This window comes from Peromyscus leucopus, chromosome 1 (assembly GCF_004664715.2).
Source record: "Peromyscus leucopus breed LL Stock chromosome 1, UCI_PerLeu_2.1, whole genome shotgun sequence".
Classification (NCBI taxonomy): domain Eukaryota; kingdom Metazoa; phylum Chordata; class Mammalia; order Rodentia; family Cricetidae; genus Peromyscus; species Peromyscus leucopus.
Window position 1 is genome coordinate 138,668,087 of NC_051063.1, and position 24,384 is coordinate 138,692,470.

At 45.8% G+C, this 24,384-nt stretch overlaps 1 protein-coding gene across 2 annotated transcripts in view; it reads left to right on the plus strand.

Annotated features, from left to right (window-relative positions):
- Slco3a1 (solute carrier organic anion transporter family member 3A1) overlaps positions 1 to 24,384 on the plus strand; it is a 289,209-nt gene that overhangs the window by 41,197 nt on the left and 223,628 nt on the right. For both annotated transcript variants that reach the window (XM_028893279.2, XM_028893281.1), the window contains exon 2: positions 20,866 to 21,331. In XM_028893279.2, the coding sequence (XP_028749112.1) occupies positions 20,866 to 21,331 (466 nt within the window). The remainder of the gene's footprint in view (positions 1 to 20,865; positions 21,332 to 24,384) is intronic.

A 24,384-nucleotide genomic window follows, 5' to 3' on the forward strand; every position in this document is an offset into this window, starting at 1 on the left:
CCTGCCATGCATAATTCTGGTCCAGGCGACTTTTAGGAAGACATTTATTTACGTGTCCAAGTGTGTAGAGAAGTGTGAAACTCGTGTCTATAAAGATAGGAGATGACAAAAGACTCAGGTATGAAGTATGGGGAAAGATGATTGGGAGGAAGGAGAGTTACAGTGGGCTGCAGAGAGACTTGGTCGCTAAAATATTTGCCTTGAAAGCATGAGGACTGACCTACGTTCAATCCCCCAAACCCACCACCCAGCTTTATTTTAATGTGGGTTCTGGGGATTGAACTCAGGTCCTCATGCTTCTATAGCCAGACAAGGCTTCAAGTAGAGGGATTGGGACACCATCCCAGCCACAAAACCTTCTACCTATAGTTTGTCCTGCCTGCAGAGTGTCCTGGGACTGGAGCCCAGCAGACTAGTCATCAAAGAGACCAGAGAGACTCCATCCAGCAACTGATGGGAGCAGATGCAGAGCCAAACATTAGGTGGAGTTTGGGAAGTAGTCCTTCAGAGGAAGGGGAGCAAGGATTGGAGGAACCAGAGGGGTCAGGGACACCACTAGAACACAGCCCATAGAATCAACTGACTGGGACTTGGGGAGGGGGGCTTGCAGAGGTCAGGGAGCCTGTAGGGATCTGACCTAGGCCCCCTGCACATATATATGTGTATACACACACACACACACACACACACACACACACACACACACACACACGCACACACACGCACACACATATGTATATATATATATATATATATATATATATATATAGAGAGAGAGAGAGAGAGAGAGAGAGAGAGACAGAGAGAGAGACAGAGAGAGAGAGACAGAGACAGAGAGAGACAGAGACAGAGACAGAGACAGAGAGAGACAGAGACAGAGACAGAGACAGAGGCTAAGTAGCTTGGTCTTCTTGTGGGATTCCTAACAGAGGGAGTGAGGCTGTCTCTGAAAATTTTGCCCACCACTTGTGGGACCATTTTCCTCCTACTAGATAGCTTGTTATGAGGTGTTTGGTTGATGTCCCTGGGAGGCCTGCTCTTTTCTGGGAGGATGGAGGGGAGAATGGATCTGGGGGAGAGGGGAGGTGGGAAGAGAGACTGGAAGGAGGGGAAACTGTGGTTGGGATGTAATGTATGACAGAAGAACAAAAGGAAATAAAAATCCATCTGCTCCAAACATACAGAGAGTTTTAACAGACTTCTAACCTTATATACGACCATTATCACACTCTATTTTGAAATGCCCCATAAAAATTGGTTCTCAGTTAGCTGTGGTGGTGATATCTGCAATCCCAGCATCTTGAGGCAGATACAAGAAAACTAGGAGCCATCTTGGGGCCATCTTGGGCTAGATAGTTAGATGCTCTCTCAGAAAAACAAATCAAAACAAACAAATAAGCAAACAAGGCCAGACGCCTGTCACTTCCTGCTCTAGCCCAGCCCCATGCAGTGTACTTTCTTGCTGTGGAATGTTCTGTATGGCAAATGTGTCACTCTGATTGGTCAATAAATAAAACACTGATTGGCCAGTGGCTAGGCAGGAAATATAGGTGGGACTAACAGAGAGGAGAAAAGAAAGAACAACAGGAAGGCACTGGCAGCCACCGCCAGGACAAGCAGAATGTGAAGACGCCAGTAAGCCACGAGTCACATGGCAAGGTATAGATTTATGGAAATGGATTAATTTAAGCTATAAGAACAGTTGGCAAGAAGCCTGCCATGGCCATACAGTTTGTAAGCAATATAAGTCTCTGTGTTTACTTGGTTGGGTCTGAGCGGCTGTGGGACTGGCAGGTGACAAAGATTTGTCCTGACTGTGGGCAAGGCAGGAAAACTCTAGCTACACTTTCTTTTTCTAAATAAATAAAACTTTTTTATTTGATGTTTGAGTGTTTGTCTGCATGTATGTATGTGCACTATATGCATGCAGTACCTGTAGAGGCCACAAAGGGGCACTAGAGGAACTGTAATTACAGACAGTTGTGAGCTGCCATGTCAATGCTCTTCACAGCAGAGCCTTCCTCCCAGTCTTCTTTCTCTATATATTTGTCTTTTTCTGGACACTCATATAAATGGAGTCATACAGCCTCTAGTCTTTTACATGTAACTACTTTTATTTAATGTTGTCTTTTGAACTTTATTCATGTTATACATGTATTAAGAGTTTATTTCACATCACTGCTGAATACTGTTCCTTGTATTGGAACTCTATGGATATTGATTTGTTAAATGACATTGACGCCGGATTTATGGATATAGCACATTTTGCTTCTCCATGAGTGTTGATGGATATTTGAGTTGTTTCTGGCTGTCATGCCTAGTGCCACAATTTACAGGTTGTTGTGGGATATGGGCTTTGATCGTTCTTGAGAACTCTGGGAGTGAGATTACTCCATTTTAAAGCTTAATATTATAAGAAACTTCTCAGCCACTTTCCAAAGTGTTGGTATGCATTTTTGTCTTCACAATCTCACTAGCAGTATTTTTGTTTGTTTGTTTGCTTTTCAAGACAGGGTTTTTCTATATAGCTTTGCACCTTTCCTGGAACTCACTCTGTAGCTCAGGCTGTTCTCAAACTCACAGAGATCCACCTACCTCTACCTTGCTGGGATTAAAGGTGTACGCCACCACCACCTGGCTCACAAGCAGTATTTGAAGACTCGGCATATGTGTCTTTTAAGCAGACACTTTGGTGGGCAGGGAGTAGTATCTCACCATACTTCTGATTGGCATTTCTCTCAGACTAATGGTACCAAGCATCTTTTCAGATGCTTATTAGACATTTCTACATCTTCTTTGGTGAAGTGTCTATTCACATGACTTGCCTCTTTTGAAAAGTAAGCTGCTTGTCATTTTATTGTTGAGTTTAAGATGAGGAGGTAGTGTTGTTCAAATCATCTTTATCCTGACTGACATTATTTTTTGTCTGCTGTTTGTATCACTTATTGAGTGGGTTGTTAACTCCTCATGGCTGAATTGGTTGTTTTTCCTTTCATTTTGTCAGTCTTTGCTTCCTGTGTTTGGGGACCATGATAAGTTGATGGAAGTTGGCTTTCTATCAGCTATGTTGGGATTTGTTTTGTGTCTCAAGTCTTTGTTTCTCTGTTCCTTCATTATTGACCTCCTTTGTGTTAACTATTATCTCCTGATGTGTTTAATTCGTTTTTCCCCTCATGCCTCAGATGGTTTTCTCAGTGACTGCATTTACAAATACATATCTTCAATGATCACAGTCCCCTTTGGGTCAGTGCTAACTCAATTCCTGTAAAAATACAGGACCTTGGTTCCCATTCTCCTCTAGTTCTCACTCGCCCCGAGTGGTAACATTGCCATAGGTGTTCACCTGGAGAGACTGTGAATGCACTGGTAACTGTTTTATTCTATCATGTGATTTTTTTTGAAGACTTTAAAAGGAGAGGGAAAATCCATGTATACAGCCTTTTGTTTTCTCCACATTGGTAACTTAACTTTTGTGGTGCTCTTTATGTCTTATATTTTATTTAGTGGGGCACACAGGCTACAGAGTATATACAGGATTCAGAGGACAACTTGCTGGAGTTCACTCTTTCCCTCTACCATCTGGGTCCTGGGGATCAAGGTCCTGGCTGTAGACATTTTTATCTACTGAGACATCTCTTTACCCTTATTTCTTAGTGCATATTTGAATCTCTGCAGGTGTTTTTCTCCCTGAAGGTATTAGTTTCATATTCCTAAGAAAGATGTAGCCGTGAATCCTGCCTTTATTATAGGACTGCATACCTCTTTTGATACACAGTTCTTGGTTGACATTTTCCCCAGGTGCTTTAATTCTATAATTTTACTCTTCCATTGCCTCTGTGGTTTTTGATGAAAAGTCAACTGTTATTCTCCCCGAGGATCCCTAGTAGATGATGAGTCTTTTTATTTCCCCTTGTTGCTTTCAGTATTTTCTGTTGATCTTTATCTTTTAACAGACTGTAATTTCTCTGTTTATGAATCTAATGGTTACCCTACTTTGGAGTTTGTTGAAATTCTTGGGCCTCTAGATTCATGTTCCCCCGCAACACAATATTTCAGGTATTTTAACTATTATTTCTTTTTGTCTGATCCTTTCTCTTCTCTCTTAGTAGGACTCTTACTTCAGGAATAATGATTATGTCTGTTGGTGTCACAGAGATCTTTGAGGGACTTCAGTTTTCTTCTTTAGTCTGTAGATTGGATCATGCTAAGCTGCCTTCACATTCACTAATTCTTCCTTCGACTGTCTTGTATTTCAGACTAAGCTCCTTGAAGTGGATCAGTCCATTACTGTATTTTACTTTGCGACTGCTGAGCATCTGTTTGAGTCTAATCTGGATTATATCTTTACTAAAATTATTTGTTAAGTTATTGACATTATAATTCCATCTTTTAAAGATAAATTCCCTTGGTTTCAACAATTCTCACTCATATAAACCCTCCTCTTTCTTGCTAATTAGACTCCCGGCGCTAAAGGACAGGGACAAATAGCCAAACGAATGGAAACACATGAACTATGAACCAAAGACTGAGGGGCCCCCAACTGGATCAGGCCCTCTGAATAGGTGAGACAGTTGATTGGTTTGATCTGTTTGGGAGGCATCTAGGCAGTGGTACCAGATCTTGGGCTCATTGCATGAGTTAGCTGTTTGAAACCTGGGACTTATGCAGGGACTCTTGGCTCAATCTGGGAGGAGGGGACTGGACCTGCCTGAACTGAGTCTACCAGGTCGATCTCAGTCCTCGGGGGAGGCTTTGCCCCGGAGGAGGTGGGAATGGGGGGTGGGCTGGGGGGAAGGGGAGGGGGCAGGAAGGGGGAGAACAAGGGAATCTGTGGCTGTTATGTAGAACTGACTGGTATTGTAAAATAAAATAAAATTAAATTTAAAAAAAGAAAGAAAAAAATAAAATAAAGATAAATTCCCTGAGTTCTTTGAACATATTTATTATAGATTCAGTCATGGCTATGGCAAGTACAGAAGCCAATTCTAGACCACTCCATTTGGCTACCTTTTATTTCCTGTGTGGGTTTTGTTGTTATTTGCGGTGGTGGTAGTGAATCTTTCGTTCTCTAATATTTTGTCTATTTGTTTATTTTTTTAATTGAAATCTAGACATTTTAGGTAATATACTCTAGCAATTATGGACTCAGCTCTGCCCCATCCACACAGTTCAGCGTTTGTTGTGTTTTGTTTAATTCTATGCTTTGACTAAATCTGAGGCTCATGTCCCATGTGAGTGAGATGTGACTATTAACATCTCGGTTCCATTGTTTGTTTTTGTTGTTTGTTTTGAATTTTTTTAATTATTGTGTTTATTTTTGAGCCTGACTTCACAAGGATTGTTTCTGTGCACATATAGTCAATGACTAGTCAGAGTTTGTGTTCCAGTCCATTGAACACCAAGGTTGCCTATCAAGCAGGGTTTAAGTTTTCCCAGCTTGTACTTTTTTCCCCCCAGAGCTGAGGACTGAACCCAGGGCCTTGCGCTTGCTAGGCAAGCGCTCTACCCCCAGCTTGTACTTTTGTAACACTTCTTCCTGTGCACATAAGCCAGTACCCAGAAATGAGCAGTGAACATGAATCTACTCTTTATATATTCATGTACATGGCTTTCTGGTCAACCAGAGATATTTAGAGAGCTTCCTGAAGACTGTCTTTCTATTAGATTTTTATGTAGTCTAATAATTGCTTGCTCTAACCTGGCTACAACTTTAGGTAGATGAGGTAGGCTTCCTTTCCATATTCGTTTACTGTCAGTATTGCTGTTGGTTGTCACTGGGTGTGTAGTGTTTCCTGTTCCACACCCCCCCCCCCAAATGTACTCCTACCCCAGTGGGGCTGCTGGTTTGCATGGCCATCCTTCCATGAAGAACTTCCCAGCTGGCCTGTGCGGAGGAGCCAGAACCAAAGGCCTATTTTTCTTTCTTACCCAAGGTTGAAGAGTTGTTCTGGAGTGAATGGTCTTCAACTTGTTATTCTCCTGCAGTCAGTTTTTCAGAGTCTTCAAAAGGCTACATTAGACAGTATGGCCCTATTTTATCATTGTTTTTTTTAAACTCATTTTTGAAACTAAATTATCATTACATTGTTTTCCTTTCTGTTTTTCCTTCCCCCAACCTTTCCCTGTACCTCCCCTGGCTCCTCACAAATTCATAGCCTCGATTTCTTTAATTGTTGTTATGTATATACATATGTGTACATATCTATTCTTAAATATATAAATAACGGTGTGTGTGTGGGTGTGTGTGTGTGTGTGTGTGTGTGTGTGTGTGAGAGAGAGAGAGAGAGAGAGAGAGAGAGAGAGAGAGAGAGAGAGAGAGAGAGAGAAATTGATTGATTCAAGGCTGATCACAGTATTAGATAACCAGTTTGGGAGAGACTGAGAAAGACTGTTTCTCCCACTCTAGGCATGCCATAGTTGCCCATAGTTCTTTATCTAAGCTTGAGGCCCCTTGAGATTCCCTCCTCCCAGGTTGGCAGGTTAGCAGGTTTATTGGTGGTGTTGAGGTCTTACTTAGGTAGCAGTGTGCATAGGACTTCCAAGGATGTAGTTTCTCTAATGTGTCTAGGAGGTAAAAATCTCCTAACAAAGCACTGAAGTTGTTCTTCTGGCTCTTACAGTCTTTCTGTCCCTTCTTCCACTAGGATCCTGAGCCGTGGGTGCAGGAGTTGTGTTGTAAATGTATTATTTAGGACTAGGCACCATGTGGTTCTGTGCATTTTGATAGGTTGTGATTTTCTGTAATGGTTTCCATCTGTTGAAAGGAGATGTTTCTTTGATGAGGCTTGAGACCTATACTTATCTGTGGCTGTAAAGATAAATATTTAGTTAGGAATGTAGCTAGGAATTACATTGGTTTAGTAAAAAGGCAGTGGTATGTTCTTGTCTAAGACACATGGCTTTGCTAGTCCTAGGTAGTTGGCTAAGTAGAAACTTAGAAACTAGAAAGTATCAGACATGGTTTCCCTCCTGTTGAGTAGGCATTAAGTCCAATTAGAGAGCTGTTGGTCACCATCAATGTATGACATTATTGCACCCTTAGGTACATCATACCATATCAATCATTATTTTAGATCATAGGCATCATATCTGGGTGTAACTGCTGGTTGTCTCCCTCCCTTGAAAGCTTATATGGCACCTTCCGGTAGGTGTCAGAAGGCACCATTGACCTTTGAGAAGGGGATTTGCCAAGCTTCTCACCTTTCCACTCAGCACTGTTGTCTTTTCCCAGCTTCTAGAGAAGAGAACTTGTATGGCAGTGAAAAGTATGGGCTTTGGATCCACACTGTCTAGACCTGTGTGAGTCCTGTCTTGTCCTTTGTTGCCTGTACGACCTTGAGCAAAAGATTTCTCCTCTGTGCCTGTCTCTGTGTCTGTTTCTGTATCTGTCCATAGGAATAACATTCCCTGCTTACTGTAGAAATGTAGCCGGAATGGAATGGACTTAGCTGTAGCTAAGCTTAGCTGTAGCAACTACACATTATCCTGTGGAGACTTTACTCTCAGCTCTTTTTGTTAGATCAGCCAAGTGGGGGAGACTACATGTCCCTTAGCGCTTGTAATGCCGCCCTCCCCCAACCCCACTCCTTGTCTGATGCCTTGAACCCAGTCAGATCTGCCTGTCCTCCCATCATCTAGGGATACTTGATGTTCCTAAGAAGTGCGGGCAGTTCTCAGGAACTGTAGGTACTGGGAGGAGAGACGGCAGAGGAACTGAAGCCCAGCTAGTGTGTTTCCCCCCTTCCAAGGAATTGTCCACAATGTTCATGCTATAGTCATGCAATGTGGAGTTTGAGACCACATCTGCACATGCCTCTGAGCTTCCAAGCTATTGATGACCAAGGCTGCCACTCTTTCAGAAGGCCCCTGCCTTCTGAAATCTTCAGCAGTGGACAAAGAGGAAGGCCTATGGGGCTGGGAATTTGGCCCACCCGAAGGCTAGGCAATGGGAAATATCTCTTGCGATTGGTACAGAGAGGCCAGAGAGGCAGCACGTGACTAGATCTCAGCAGATCCATCATCTCAAGCCAAAGCACTTGAACTTTCCCTTCTGGCAGAGTTTTAAGCAGGGTGGTAAGGGATGAGAACTGTGCGGAGAGTGGATGGGATAAGTGAGGAAGGTCAGCGGACATGTAGAGAAGGTCAGCTTGATGGGATCTGTAAGGTACATGGGACCTACAGGCAGGGTCTGAACTTGGCAACCAGCGAAAGGGTTCAGGGACCTGGGATTCGTAGATGTGTGTGAGGTACTGATGCTCATGAGAGGAGCCATCAGAAGAGCAGGGCAGGCTGAATGGGTGGAAAGGGGCAGACCTATGTTGGGTTGGGGAAGTGTGGGTGCTATGGATATCCTGAAGTAGAAGCCTGGTCATTGTCAACTGCAGGAGTCTGCACGAGAGAGAGAGAGAGAGAGAGAGAGAGAGAGAGAGAGAGAGAGAGAGAGAGAGAGAGATTGGGTGCCTTCCGTGTATAAGAGTCAGACAAGAGAGTGTCACTATGCAACAGTGTTTTTGACAAATTCTGGCTACAGAAGAGAGAAGGATGTTTGGTTAGGAGGAGAATCAGGGACTTGTAGTTCATGCCTGTCACAAGAGAGGGTCAGCTGTGCCAGAAATCACAGAGAAACCCAGTGTGATAAGAGAAGGAAAGTTGCATTTGTATCAAAGAGGACACAGGGCACAGGCAGCTTTTGTCCCCAGCAGCTTCCTGTGGCCATGGCATTGTAATGATAGGAAAGGGACCCGTCTGCAGCCAGCCGGCAGCTGTGTCCAGCAAAGGGGGACTTTGTAGACAAAGCTGGTGGAGAGAAAGGAGGAGGATGACAGGGACAAGAAAGGTGCTTGTTGACTCTAAGTTGTTTGTACTCGTGTGTGGAGACAAGAGGATGAAGTCCTGTGGGGTGGGGTAACAATGACGGAGAAGTGTCTGCAGGAGACAAGAACAGGCAGGATTCATAAAGCGGGGAGGCAGGTCTTTCTCTGGTGGAGGTAGCTGGGCACTCTGTACCCCTTTCCTTGCCCTTCTGCTTGCACCCCATCCTCTGCTGTTATCACCGCCCCCTCTCCCCTACACCCTGTATTGGTTCCTTTTTTGTTGCTATGACAAAATGCCCAACATAAACAGCTTAAGGGAGGAAGGGGTGACTCGGTCTCAGGGCTTAAGGGGACAGAGTCCATCATTGCAGGGAAGGCCTGGTTGGAGTTTGCACGGTTTACTACATCTTAGTGCATTGGAAGAAGCAAGAAGTATGGAAGGGTGGCTGGGCTATTAAACTCAGTCAGCCAGGTGGCGGTGGCATACACTTTTAATCCCAGCACTTGGGAGGCAGAGGTAGGTGGATCTCTGTGAACCCTAGGCCCGCCTGGTCTACAGAGCAAGTTCCAGAACAGCCAAGACTACACAGAGAAACCTTGTTTTGAAAAACAAAACCCAACAGACTCAGGGTCTACCCGCCATTGACCCACTTCCTCTAGCCAGGCCCCACCCCTAGCAAACGTGTCCCATCTGCTGCCTGGGGGCCACATGTACCCCAGGACAGCTATGGATGTGGCCCAACACTAAGACATAAGTTGTAAACTTACCTAAAACATTATGAAAAATTCTTCTTTTCAACTTGATTGTCGTTCTTCAAAAATTTGTAAACTTGTAAATGAAAATGTGGCACAACGTCAAGAGATTAGAAAGCAATTAAAGACTCCACACCTTATCAAAATGGCACCACCAGCTAGGGGCCAAAATGCTCAGACACAAGAGCCTGTAGAGGACAGGTCACATTCAAACCATAGCGCATACCCATGTTAGCCTCTCCACTCTGCCCTCCTCCGGCACAAGCATGCCTTTTGGTGTAGCTGGAAGGTTTTCTGCTTATAAAATAATCACCCAGAGGCTTAATATTATTTACAAATTTATGGCCATGGCCTATGGCTCAAACTTCTTGCTAGCTAGCTCTTACAACTAAACTCAGCCCGTTTCTATTAATCTATATGTCGCCATGTGTTCTGTGGCTTTACCTGTGTGCCATTACATGCTGATATCTGGACAGCAGCGGGATGGTGTCTCCCTGCCTCTCCTTCATCCTCCCGTATATCTCTCGTGGATTTTCCCGCCTGGCTCCCTTGCCCTGCCATAGGCCAATGCAGCTTTATTTACCAACCAATCAGAGCAACACATATTCACAGCGTACAGAAAGACATCCCACAGCATTTTGGCTTTTATTTTGGTACTTGTTGGAGCAGCATTGTTAGTACCTAGAACTAGTAGCATGTAGCCAAGAAGTAGTGAACTTGTCAGCCTGGGAGGAGGGGGTCAGGACAAGTAGGGGGATGTCTGCTTTTCTTCTAGCATGAAGGAGAGAGGGGCCGAAAAGGGCATCAGGAGATGACCCTGTCACGGCACTGTGATCCTGGGTAAATTTGTTGCCCTTCTGGAGTCAGATTCCTCCCTGCAGACTGTGGAGGACGGGTTTGGTTATCATCAGTAATCACATCAGCAGGGGTGTCTTTTGGGCCTGTCATTGGGCACTGGGCATCGTACGTATGTGAAGCTGGGGGCGTTGAGTGCCTGAGATGCACATAGGTAAGGATGGAGGGACCAAGGGCCACGTGAAATCAGTGGGCTGTGTGGGCAAGCGGAGGAAGAGGAGTCCCTAAGGTGTGCCACTTTTCTTTACTGGTTTGACACCAGAGCTAGGCTTGCTTATCCTTCTGGAAGCTTATTAATGCTGCCTTGGGCAAGTGCAAGCTACTCCTGCCCTGTGTTTATCTCCCACCTGGAGGTACAGCTTTAGTTTCTTACCAGCTTATTTGTGGGGCTCATTCTCAAGAGAGGATGTGATTACATGGAGTGGATTATCTTGGTTTTTAGGATTTAACCTGTCTGGTAAATCCTGGTATGACCTGCCTGGTAATTTGGTCTTGAGGAATTAATATACTATGATTCCGTTTCCTGGGTTGGTAAGGGCCTTTGGTCAACATTATGCTCTTAGAAGGCCAAGAAACGCAGACACAGAGACAGACAGACAGACAGACAGACAGACACACACACACACACACACACACACACACATGCACACACACACACCCCTGTGCATATGCTTAGCACTGATTCCTCACCATTGCTATAGTATGACTGGAGATTCAGGTGTGAGATTCCCAGTATCCAAAGAAAGAAGAGAAATGCAGTTTTAAAGACTCTGCTTGTTAACTTTTTGTTTCAGGGTAGATGGGAGAAATACTGAAATTGTTTCCTATAAGAAGAAGAACTTTTTCCAGATAGCACTTGATGAAAATATTTCTCAGATTAGTCTTAATAACCATTTTTCTTAATAAACATTCGCACACACACAATTTTAAATATGTTTCCATGTTATATATTTTATCAATGGTTGATCATGGTACTGGCCATTTGGAAAACTTTCCTATGTTTGTCTTTGTTTAACCCAGAGTTGAAGAGCTGGATATAGTAGCTAACACCTGCAATTCCAGGACTTAGGAAGTAGAGGTTAGAGGGCCAGAAGTTCAAGGCCAATCCTAGCTATGTAGCAAGGTTGAGGGTAGCCTGAGCTACATGAGATCCAGTTTAAAACAACAACAACAACAAAAAAAATAACCTCCAAATATCTCAGAGTTAAAAAAAAAATTCCTTCTGAAATCAGAACTCTTTTCTTCCCTAACTTTTAACAACGTTCTTCCTACCCCATCACCTCTTTTATATTAACGTATTATTTATACATAATAATGGTCTTCACACACAGAGATAGATAAGATAGATATAAATAGGTAGATAGATAGGTAGGTAGGTAGATAGGTAGATAGATAACTAGGTAGATAGATAATAGGTAGATAGATGATGTTCAGCTTCCTTAATGTTTCCCCCTTATTCTACTCCTGTTGGCTCCCTTCCTCTTACCAGTTATTCAGAGCAGATTTGGTGGGCCATTGCCTGGAGATGCTCCTGCATCCCTGAAAATATCTGTTAGCTTCTGCCACTTGGATGGGAGCCACCTCCTGAGGCAGGGGCACAATGTTTTGTCTCCTGGGTGCTGCAGGATTGGTGGGTATATGCCTCAGTCCTGACTCCTCCTCTGCTCCCTGTCAGTGGAATTATTACCTTCTCTGGCTCAAGTTCTTCATTGAGAAAATCAGGATGGTCAGGTTACACGTCACATAGATGCATACTGCAGAACAATGTGCTGTACTATGGAAAGCACTTGGGACTGGGCTCCACATAAGAAATGAACTCCAACATGGTCATAATCAATGGGACCCACATCCTGGAATTTACCCAGAGCTCCTCTCTCCTCGATGCTGGCTACTGCATAATTGCTGTTCCTTAGGGGACTGACCATGTCTTTACTTATCATGTGGAAATAGATTTTACTCTCCTTGTGTGTAACTACCCATTTTCATAGCGACACCTCATTGTCCTGGCTGAGAATGGAGTCCAGGTCTTGTGAAACTGTGTATCTCAAGCCCCTGGATCTATCCCTGTCAAGGGACAGGTAGGTACTTGTTGGAATCTTCCTTCCTCCTTCCCCTTCTTCCTTCAGCCCTTTCCTCCATATGTGTGTGGAGATCAGCGGTCAGTCCCCAGAGTCCTTCCTCAGGATCCTGTATCACCACACCAACTTTTGTTGTTGATGTTGTTCTGGGGTTTGTTTGTTCTTTGTTGCTTGTTTTTTTTTTTTTTTTTTTTTTTTTTTTGTCCTGAGGCAGAGTTTCACTGCGTAGTCCTGGAACTCACTCTGTGAACCAGGCTGGTTTCAAACTCAGAGATCCACCTACCTCTGCCTCCCAAGTGCTGGGATTAAAGGTTTGCACCACCACGCCCTGCTCACACCAGCTGTTTTCCTGTGGGCTCTGGGGATTAAACTTAGGTCCTCAGCCTTGTGCAGCAAACACTTTACTGACTAAGCCACCTCCCTCTCCCAAATGGGGGCTTTTCAATGCACCCAATAGTGTTCTGGGTCCCTGGGGCATGCAGAGAGGCTAACTTAGCACAAAGCAGCTCTGCCTGAGGAGCCAATGTTGAAATGAATCCTTAGTGTGAGCCTTACACCAAAATAACTTGCAGGCCTGTGCCTGGCCTGCTTTACTTGGTTGAAAGCTAAGGAAACCACTGAGTTCCTGTTGCGCTCCAAGAGAACAGAACAGGCACCGTACACATTTTGAGTTGAAACAATACTCTGGGTTGTGGTGTGCGAGGCTCAATACAAGTTGTTGTGAGACTTGGCCTAATGACAAAATCCCTGCCTGTGACTGGGCGGCTCAGGCACAGAGTGCAGAGAACTCTGTCGATTGAGGCTGGGGGGACCTGGAACCTTCGTTTATCTAAGCTGGAATGAAGAGCTATGGGGGGGGTAGGGCTGGGGGGATGTCAATGATGTGTTTTGCATATTGGAAGCAATTACATTTAGTGATGCTTATTCATTTGTTTATTTTGAGTGGAAGGACCATATAAACGATTGCACATTCTCTTAGAATTAATTAATTCAACATAAAATTCACAGGGTAAAAGGAATCAAAGACAGTTGCCCCTGTTGTGGTTTAGGGCCCTTTAGGGAAGGCAGCGGGAGAAGAAAGATGAGAGGACCCACAGCCCAGAGGAGGGGGGAGAAACGGCCCGAGAAAGATGCAGATGATGGGGTGGAGGAAAGTGAAGGGGGAGGTGTGAGTGGGTTCTTAGAGAAGGAGAGGCCAGTGAGGTCTTTGGAAGTCTGGGCAGGAAGACACTGTCACTGCCATTCCAGGTGATCTAAGAGAGTGACAGCAAGACTGTGTGAGCTCAGGATACAAAGACCGACCGACACAGTGAGTGGCCTTGAGAGAACTTTGGTGGCTCGGGATCCTGCTATGGGCTTGGGGAGCATGCTGAAGACCAGGCCTACCTGTGGTTACAGTGCCTACTGGGGCTTTTCATCTTTGGCTCTGAGGACAGACTGTCACTCACAGACAGACTAGAAAAGGAGTCTTAGGGGGCCTGACTCAGTCAGTGTGAGGCTCTTAAAATCTCACCTAGGTCCCCTGCTTATTCATCCCTTCATAAGAAGGCATGTTCTGATGGCATGTGGCGGCACAGACCTGCAATCTCAGCACTTGGGAGGCTGAGGTTTGAGACCATCCTCAGCTTCACAGCAGGAGTGTGTTCCCGAAAAGAAAAGACATACCCTTGGCATGACAGATAAGAGACTGAATTTACTTTGAGATCATTTTCATGAGCTTAAAAAAAAATGAAGTTTTGTTAGGACATTTCTGATAACAACAGGATTGCTTAGTAAACTTGTTATGGTGGATGCTCCTGTACGTGCCTGGGGCCACGGTCGGTGTCTCAAAGCTTCCCTCTCTAATTTGTTCCTCGCCTTCTAAGGAAGACTCATTTGAAAATTATCCCCATTTATCTCCCGATTTGTGCTAACATTGAAGCAGACGTAAAGCAGCCATGCCGAACGTCTCCTTCACCTGGCCCAGTGGTGAGGCATGTGGTTGGAGCAAGACAAGGGGCTGGGACTGTGGTGTCCTGGGCCACGTGGCTCTGCAGACCTGGGATCCTGGACTTCACAAGTGAGTGTGTTTTGCACACCATTTTCCCAGTGCACCAAACTCCTTACCTCAAGGTGCTACTTTTCAGATAAGAAACAGAGTAGTATATGGGGCCTCCTTCAGTTGAGATTAGTATCACAGCTTTATCACAGAAACTGAATACTGGCTTGGGGGAGCAGAGACTATTCCCCTCAATTCAGAAAGACATGTCCTTGGAAGGGCTGATAAGAAATTGAAGTTACTTTACAAAACACTTGTGTGGGATTTAAAAAAAAAAAAGCTTAAATAAACCCCCAAACCTTCACAAACTGGCACTGAAATGCCTAGAAATGATTTTTTTTTTTTGGTATTTTTAACAGGAGTGTTTCATAAATTTATTATGAATGGGAAGTTTTTATTAGCAGCTAAAGATATAATTTGTAGAGTCAAGGTTTGGGCAGTCTGCAAAAGGGTATAGACCAAATCTGGCCCTCTGCCTGCTTTGGTTAGTAAAGTTTTATTGGAACTCAGCCATGTCCATTTGTGTACAGGTTGTCATGGATGCTCTGTTGTGCTACAGTGACAGATGCCAGTGTTGCTAGGGTGACCACATGGCCTGGGAGCCTAAAATATTTACTGTCTGACTCTTTCCAGAGTAAGTGTGTCAAATTCTTTCCAGGAACCCCTGGGAGAGGCACCCACATTTCTTTGTCGTGACCACAGTGAAGTTGACATCTCTTGTACTGTTGTTAGTATCTGCTTCCCGAGGTGGGTCCTTGATCCTGTGCTTCCAGGCAGCTGACTCATCTTTGGGGTCTGACTTTTGAGAGGCACCTCCACTCAGGTGCCCTTCCTTAATGACAGAAGCAAGTGAGTCTCATTTCTCAGCAAGACGGAGTAGCTGACTTGCTCCCTCTCCATACTATAAAGAATGCTATGCTATTTCTAAAGGATGGCTTCGGCTCAACAACCTCCCTTCCCCATTGACATCCAAACCCAGAACAGATCTTTAGTGTGGCCTTTCAGGCTGCTTTATCTCGGATGACTCTGAAGTCCTGGGTGATTTCCCCTTGCCTTGGGCTGGCCAGAACTCTCCGCCTGGTATGTCTTCCCTGTGCCGCTGACCTTTGCTTCTGAACTTGTGTGGCAACTTCTCCCACTCGGTGTCTTTTAAGATCCAGTTCGTTCTTGCTGTGTCTCAGATCTGTTGTCGGTGTTGCCGTTCTCGTGATTGTTCTGCCACTCTGTCGTGGTGCTGTGGAGCCTAGGTTGTCACTAAATGCTTTCCTTCTGCCGTGTATGGATTGTCTCTTAATCACAGCCGATGCTGAATGTCAAATGGAGAGGAGCTTGCACTTTGTATTGACTTAGAAGTGAAGCCTTTCGTCTTCAGATGGTTGTGGATGGGAGGAAAGCCGAGGAAGTATGGGCTCTCCAAGTCCTCTGATCAGGAGCAGCAACAAGTGGACAGGGGCCTTCTTACGATTGCAGACCCTCTGGCTCCATCACAAGCCTGTGGAATTGGAAACACTAAGGAATTAAACACTGACACTCTACGAGTCGGGTTTTGCCAATAAACATTGAGAACCAGGCCTTAGGTTGATCGTGGTCTGCGCATGTCCCTGTCACTGATGGCATCATTCAAGATGAGTACCCGTTTTGTAAAACCCTATGCTGGTGGTAGAACCAGAGCTCAGTGGCGGAGAACTTGCATAGTATGCAGGAGGCTCTAATACTGTGCATGAGGTCCTAGGTTACAGTCTCAGCACCACAAACAAAAATCACAAAAAATAAAAAAAAATGTTCTGCATGCCACTAAGCTTTATTCCAGACTTTGAGTGTGCATGTATGCACGTGTGCGTGCATACACCTGTGCGTTGTTCACTTGGACTCGCATGTGAGTATGTGCGGAGGCCAGGGGGTCGATCTCAGGTATACATCTTCAGAAGTCATCCATCTTGTTTTCTGAGACAGGGTCTCTCACTGGGACCTAGGACTCTGTAAGGAATCTAGACCCGCTGGCCAGGGAACCCAGGGGCCTGCCTGCTGCTACCTCCCTCCCAGGCACTGGGATTCCAAGTGTGCTCCATCATGCCCAGCGTTGTTGGAGACTAAAGTCAGGTCCTCATACTTGTTTAGCAAACACTCCACTGAGTCATAGCCCAGCCTTGGGACTGTATTTTTAACAAGAGTTCCTGAGATGTGGAAATGCAGATCTCTCCCCTTCCTCCCCCACTCCCTCCCTCCTCTCAGTTAATGTAACAGAAGCCTGACAGATCCCGCATGCTTCTCCTACTAACTTCATTTCCACTTGGCCCAGGGTAAGGGCACTTCCTCCTGTCTTTCCTGCTGGAGCTGCTGCCCCTTTGTCTCTGTCGCTAATTACCCAGCTGTTTCCTTTAGTCCTGTTACCCATTAAGTAAAAGCAGCCGTTCCCTTCAGCGGTCTGCTCCCTCGGCGCTGGATTGTTCTCTGCCACATAAAAAGCCACAAGTGGCTTTTATGGCCTCATGCATACTTAATTAGTCCAGCTTCTCAAAATTGTGCTTTAAATGAGTAAAGACATTAGCCCCCCGATCTAATTGATCCACAAAGCACCATTCCAGCGCGCCTGCAGTAACGTTAAGTGTTGGTCTAGACTAGCATCACTAGAGATACCACAGGAGGCTGCAAGGAGGAAAGACCCTGGTTTGAGGCGGACTAACAGCCCTGGGCATGATCTGGATGGAGAAGGACTGACTATTTTGTGTCTTGCCTGCAGCTGTCTGTATCCCCACCATGACCTTTAACCGGCATCATAAACACGCACGTATGGTGTGAGACAATTTAGGATGGGGCATGTTTGCCGAATTGTGGCAATTGCCAGGGTGCCAGGGTTCAGATATGCTGTCGTCTCTGTCTGTCCGCATGCCTCATGGCAGAAATAAAATAAGACTTCACTTCAGCCCCTCCTCCACCGTGGAGCCATCTACCGCCGTGGTGGAGGGTGTCCCCCGCAGATCTACCTGTTGAGGCATGCATCCTAGTGCCGTGTGCTAAATAAAGGCTTCAGTGCAGCCTGCAGTGTTGGGAGGCAGGCAACCTTGCCAAGTTGGTGCCTAGTGAAAAGGATCCTTAGGTCACTCGGGATGATCGCTTGGAGTCCTCATCTTCATCCTCCCTTTCTCTTTTTACTTCCCGGCCTTGGTGAGGTGGCGGTTTTTTTGGTTCCGCCATATGGTGCTCACCATCTTGCTCTGCCTATCCATAGATCTGAAACAATGAAGCCGGTGACAATGGACTGAAACCTTCCCAATAAGCCCCCTAAATCCTCCCTTATGTTGTTCGTCTTAAGTGTGTTCTCACAGCAGTGGGATGTTAAGACACCGTCACACTGCTCTGCTCCTGGTGCCTGTCACTGCCTGGGGCCTCTTACCTTGACTAGTCGCTGCTTTCTTCTCCTCCAGCCTTTTCTGGTCACCTTCCCAGCCTCAGCATGTGCTGCTCCACCTCCCAGGCCTTTAGGCCACCTACCCAATTACTCCTGCCCACCACATCACCTGTTTAAAGCCAGCGCCTTTGGTCTACCGTGCATGCTTTTGTTACGGCAGAAAGAAGTGAATAATTGAAACCTTTCTTTTCCCTTGCCCAGGGCTTTCAGAAAGAACATCTTTGGGAGCCTTTTAGAGCCATTGTAACCAAGCCAGGGCCCGCTTATCTTCTGTTCTCAACAACTGCAATCTGGTATTCCAGAGAAAGGAGCCATCTAATCTCATGGTGGGGGCTGAGTGAGTCGTGGGTTGGCCTTGGCTGGAGAGCACAATGGAATTGGAACCTGAATGGGGACTCCGGGTGATCAAGGGTGTGACAGACCTTTCAAAGCTGCTCTGTGGGGCTGGCCCATGGAAGAGTGCTGAGGGAAAGAACCCCATGATGCTACACCGCCTTAGCAACCTGCCTCTCACCTCCCTCCTATTCAGCTGGGGATCGGATTCAAAACTACCCCAGGGCCCAGCTGAGTCACAAAGGCTGGGGGAGCCCTGGTGCTCACTAAGGGCTTCAGGAGCTGAGATCCTCTGCACTCTGCGGCTTTAAATACATATACTGAAAGGAGCAGCGACTGGCCACACTGTTCTTTTGATAGTAAGGGCACACAGAGGTATAGTCGTCATCATCACAGGTATCGCGGTATGTGCTTGGATACCAGCAGATGGGACATGACTGGGAGGCTGTGAAGGCTTCGGTGTTTATGACCATGTCCCTGTGTCTCTGGGACTCCCCTCCCTGCCCTTTTCTTTAACAGCTCATATCCACTGGTCAGCAGATTTAGTGGAGTCTGCCTGAAATAAAGCTCTGCCCCTACAATGCCTCCCCCACTTTTCTTGCCTGTCACTGTGTGCTGATGAGGACCCTTGTATCTACCCCTCCCCATCACCTCTATAAAAGCCTGGCTGCTTTGTCCACTGGTATTCATTCCTTTCTTCTTCCAGAATTCCTTTCCCATACTTGGTGTGATGCTTAGGCTTCTAAACCCCAGGATGTTCCCTGGAAACCACAGAAACGCTAGTGTTCATAATGGCTGGAGCTTACCCTTTCCTAGCATCCACGCATGTGTGGTTTATCCTGGCCCCAGTTCTTACTGGCATTTCAGATGAACATGCTCAAGCACAGAGTAACTTGGTTACCTGGAGTTAGGTGGAACCCATGTGATACCTGGCCTGACCCTTGAACATCATGACCTTTCTCTCCTATCCTACCGTGAAATGGAAGGCTTTCCTGGCCAGTAGACTTGCACCATTATTTCTGTGTTCATATCCATCACATTAGGGCCAGTAGGATTCTGATTTCTCAGAATCAAAGCTGGGGGGTGGGTGTCATTGTGCTGGCCAGGGTCACAGCAGATTAAGGAGATAGCTGGGATTCACCTCTGTTTTCTCTCCTCCGTGACCTGCACCCCTGCTACCACACTGTACGGCTTGCCTCCTTCCCCCCAGTGCTATTCCTCGCTTATGATCTGGGTCAGTTCTCCGCTTCGCCAGGAACTCATGCCCTCCTTGTTCATACCTTTGCTCACAGTGTTTCTTCCCTGGCCAGCAAGGGCCTCAATCATCCACCAGATCTCTCCTGACAGGGACAACTGTCTTCCTGTGATACAGGTCACCGTCCCCACAAACAGGCAAGGGACTCCATCTTCCCTCTAATAAGCCTTATGATAGATAGCTGTCACCCCTTAGGCCCCCAGGGTGGAATGTGCTTTGTGAATGTGATCTCTTAGCAATAAATGTTCTAGCTGTGGCTGTGTGTACCTTCCTGCCAGGTGGCCTTTTAAGGCCAGGTGTCCTCATTTTTCTGTCTTTTTTATCCAGGCCATTGCCAGGCAAATAGCATATGTTCAATAAATATTGTTGAACAAACACAGGCAGACAGGAATACAAAAGGAGGAGGAAATATAAAAATATCCCATAAAAATATCCTTTGCAGGGCTACAATACGTAGAGCAGTGAGTTGGGATTTGTTGTTTGTTTGTTTGTTTTATCACTTATCCTTTAAGCAAACCTCTGTCATTTAGAAACTTCCAGAAGGAAGTGGAGCTAACTATGATCCCACTACCAGGCCTGTTTGTGTTAGTCTGTGACCCTAGCTGTTTGGGAAGCTGAAGGAGGAGTATCAAAATAAATAAATAAATAAATAAGTTCAAGACTTGCCTGGCCCATAGAGTGACTAAAAGCCTGCTTGGCCTACAGAGAGTGTGTTCAAGGTCATCATGGCCTACTGAGATGCTGTCTCAAAATAAAAAGTGAAAAGGATTCTGGGAATGTAGCTCAGTGGCAGTGTGTTTCCTTAGCATGAGTAAGGTCTTGAGTTCAATCCCTAGTACTTGGGAAAGAATGGATGGATGGATGGATGGATGGATGGATGGATGGATGGATGGATGGATGAATATATCCTATTGAGCTAACCTAGCTGGTCTGCCTTGCTACTTAGGTGGTTTTGGCTGCTATCTTGGTAAAGAGCCTCTAGGTCCTATGTTCTTGAACATAGCACAGATTTCATATATAGCATACATTTGGGAAAGTTTAATCTATGGACTTTGGGACTTATTCAGGATGACTTTATAGATCCCCTCTATGAACTCGTGAAGATGGAGGCAAATATTGGGAAAAACCATCTTTGATACTAGAAAACTGAATTGTTCTGTTAACTTGTTATAGCAAACGAAGGGAATGCTTGTCTGATTCTTCGGGTTTCTACTTGCCTTTTGTATCTGGTGCCACATCTCCAGGCAGGTGGGGGAGGGTCCAGGAAGGGCAGGGAGATGTCTTGGGTGCCTCCTAAGACGGACTTTGAAATTTCCTTTTGCCACCCTCAGGTGAGCGTGTTGACCACCCTGGAACGCAGGTTCAACCTTCAGAGTGCTGATGTGGGTGTGATCGCCAGCAGCTTCGAGATCGGGAACCTGGCGCTGATTCTCTTCGTGAGCTACTTCGGAGCACGTGGGCACCGACCTCGCCTTATCGGCTGTGGTGGCATCGTCATGGCCCTGGGCGCTCTGCTGTCAGCATTGCCAGAGTTCCTCACCCACCAGTACAAGTACGAGGCTGGCGAGATCCGCTGGGGCGCCGAGGGCCGCGATGTCTGCGCCACCAACGGCTCCAGCAGCGATGAGGGGCCTGACCCCGACCTTATCTGCCGGAACCGGACAGCCACCAACATGATGTACTTGCTGCTCATTGGGGCTCAGGTGCTCCTGGGCATCGGTGCTACCCCCGTGCAGCCCCTGGGGGTCTCCTACATTGACGACCACGTGCGGAGGAAGGACTCCTCGCTCTACATAGGTAGGCACTGCCCCTTCTGTAGGTATTGGTGTAATGGTGCAAAGTTAGGACTCTGTTTACCTGGGGCACTGTTTCTCAGAACTCTTGAACCATCTCTAGGGTTTTGAAAAACGTGGATCCTCAAGTTGGATCCCCAGAAATTCTCACATGCTTGACCCAGGGGCCACTCAATGAGAGCACTTTTGAAAATCTTTCCAAGGGTTGTTTGGATGCTGCCTACGTCTTATCAGACCTTGCAGGCAAAGATGTGGTCTGGAGGGGTTTGGGGCTAATCTGCTGTGTCTGTGTGTGTGGTGTGTGTGTGTGTGTGTGTGTGTGTGTGTGTGTGTGTGTGTGTGTGTGTGTGTGTGTTGTGGCGCAGGGGGATTTGGGGCTGTCTAGTGTTCACCAAGATATATTTGGGGTCCTCATCTAGGAAATCCCAACTTTGAAGAATCAAAATCTTCACCTCTTAGTTTGTTTTGTTTTGTTTTGTTTGTTTGTTTGTTTTTTCCTTTTTGGACCTAAAGAGAGACAATGGATTACATGGTCAGCATTTGGTATAATCCCAAGCTGGTAACTCTTGGTAATGTTTTCACTAACAGCCTGCTCAGGAACTGGGTATTTAGGAAGAAAGGAAGTATGTACAAACTTTAAAACTTTTTTTTTTTTTTTTTTTTTGCTGTAGCAGTTTCTAATATTTTATACTGGAAAGATGGAATAGCCTCAAGGTCTAGGGTTTCAAGAAACAGCTAAGTGGCAATTTGCTCCTGTGACAAATGGTGTCCTTGACCAAGTGCTGGTGGACAGTTGGGTGGTCACTTGCCAAGTATCTCCAGCCCTAACTTACTAAGTATAATTTTGCCTCCAGTGAAGACATCCCCAGCCAGTGAGTGTGGAACTGTGAAAAAAAGTGACCTCCACCTGGGGAAGCAGAGTGTCACATGGCAGCAGCGTGCCTTGAGGTATAAAGCTAATTATATAGGCTTAAGTTAAAATAGAATTTGAACCAAATTCGACATAAGCCTCCCGTCTACCAGGCTTCTACTTTATACTGCCCGAGATTTCTGAGATAGGAGAACTGGAAGCAGGTAGCCACCTAGAGGCTTGCCGTAGAGTTGATGTCATGATTGAACAAGTGTATTCTATATAGATGTGTGACCTTTATGTGAGAGGAGCTCTTGATGGGAAAAGTAGAGAGTACACTTGCCTAGCCAGAGGTGGAACAAGGCAAACCCAGTTAGGACTTAACTGTGTGATATAGCTTAGGATTGTTGAGGCAGGGATGCATAGTCCTGGTCCCCTCTCTCCATGGGGTTAAGGCTCGTGTTGTACCTGGGTGGGGTCCTGCTGGTGTGGCCACTAAGGTGACCCTATACTTTCTGCTGCTGTTAAACCAGCATGTTGCAAAAATGGTATCCAGAGCTTGAGCTGGACAATCGGTCTTTGACTTGACTGATGTTACCCCAGGACCCTGGGAAAGTCATTTTCTGGTTGCAAATCACACCACTTGGAAGGAAATGGGCAATGAAACATTGAAAAGTCTCTCCCTAGAAAACACCCCAGAAATCTTATCAGCTCTCAGTCACATAGGTTTAGGGCTTCTAGAACATTCCCTGAAGCCCTCTTCTTCAGGAGATGTTCTCTGATGAGTTACTTTGATATTTCTCCTACTGGGTGAGGTATGACTTGTATGATAAGGGGTATTCGGGTTTGGGAGGTGGGATATAGACCCAAGAGTAGTAGGACCAATCCAGGCAAGGTACTTTTTTGAATTCTCTTGTCTGGTCCATGAGATTTGTAGTGAGATTTTGGTAGTAAGACTATTTCAGTCAAATTTTTACTTGGCTTCCTTTTTCTTTCTGTGGAAGAGTTAGTTGAGTGTTATTTTTGTACAATACACAGATATTATACTGCTCTGCTCTGTCTGACCAAATTCCAAAATGTAGTCATGCACAGCTGTGCAGATAACTGTTCTGGGTCTCTCTGAAATAGTTTCATGGGTCTATTTAGAGGGAGTCACCGAGAGCAAGCCTTCTGCACAGACCGGCCTCCATAGGTGGCTTTTTATTGAATTCTCTAGGAGCAGTTTCAGAAGGCCGGAGCATATGCAGAGAATAGCTGGTGGATTCCTTTAGGTCAGGAGCCATAAAGACTGTCCACGGTCATGAGACTGTTGCAGCATTCATCTATTCTAATTAAGCCCCAGTTCTGGAAGCTACTTAACTTAGCTTTTAAAAGTATTTGAGGGAACCCATTGTGAAGAGGAGGGCCTGTCAGAAGGAAATGACTATAGGTATAGATGTGAATTGTCTATATCTATACCTATATATATGTGAACTGTCTATATAGGAAGGGAGAATATTGGTTACCCCCGGTTCCAGCTCCAGAAAAGCTGGTCTAGAGGGAGCCTGTTTTGTCAACATGACTAACAACACTGGATCGGAAACAGAAACAATACACATATTATACATGGAAAAGACAGGCTTGTTTCCAAGTCATCCTTTCTGCGTGGGCCTGGAGGGTCGGCCAGCCCACACTGTCTAGGCTGCAGGTCATCAGAGACCTGACCTGTCGTTAGTTGCCGGTATAGTAGGTCACCAGATGGGTGCCAGCCACACATCTACGGTCAGGTCATAAACTTCCACCTCCAGAAAAAAGTGAAACAGTTCAGTTCAAGTCCCTGCAGTGTTTCCTTCTAAAATGGTCACCTCCTCCGACTCTCATGGCTGAACTGTTACCAAGCTCCAGGGTTCCTGCATGGGCCATTCACAAGGCCAGCCCTGTTTTGAAGCCAGTCTTTTCTAGAGTAAGGAGGGAATTGAGGGTACTCATTACCAGGGGACAAAACTGAATGAATGGGGACTCAGCTCTTGTGGCAGCCTTTTCAATACATTTCAATACAGCAGCGTGTGGGGCTCAGCCTCACAGGATGGCCGGATAATGACCTGTGGGTGGCGCGTGGCACTCTTTGTTCCCGTAGGGACGAAATGCCAGTGTGGTGGTGGAAACTGTTTGGGCCCCTCTGAGGTCCAAGAATCCACTCTTTAGAAGTCCAGTCATGTCTTAGCTCC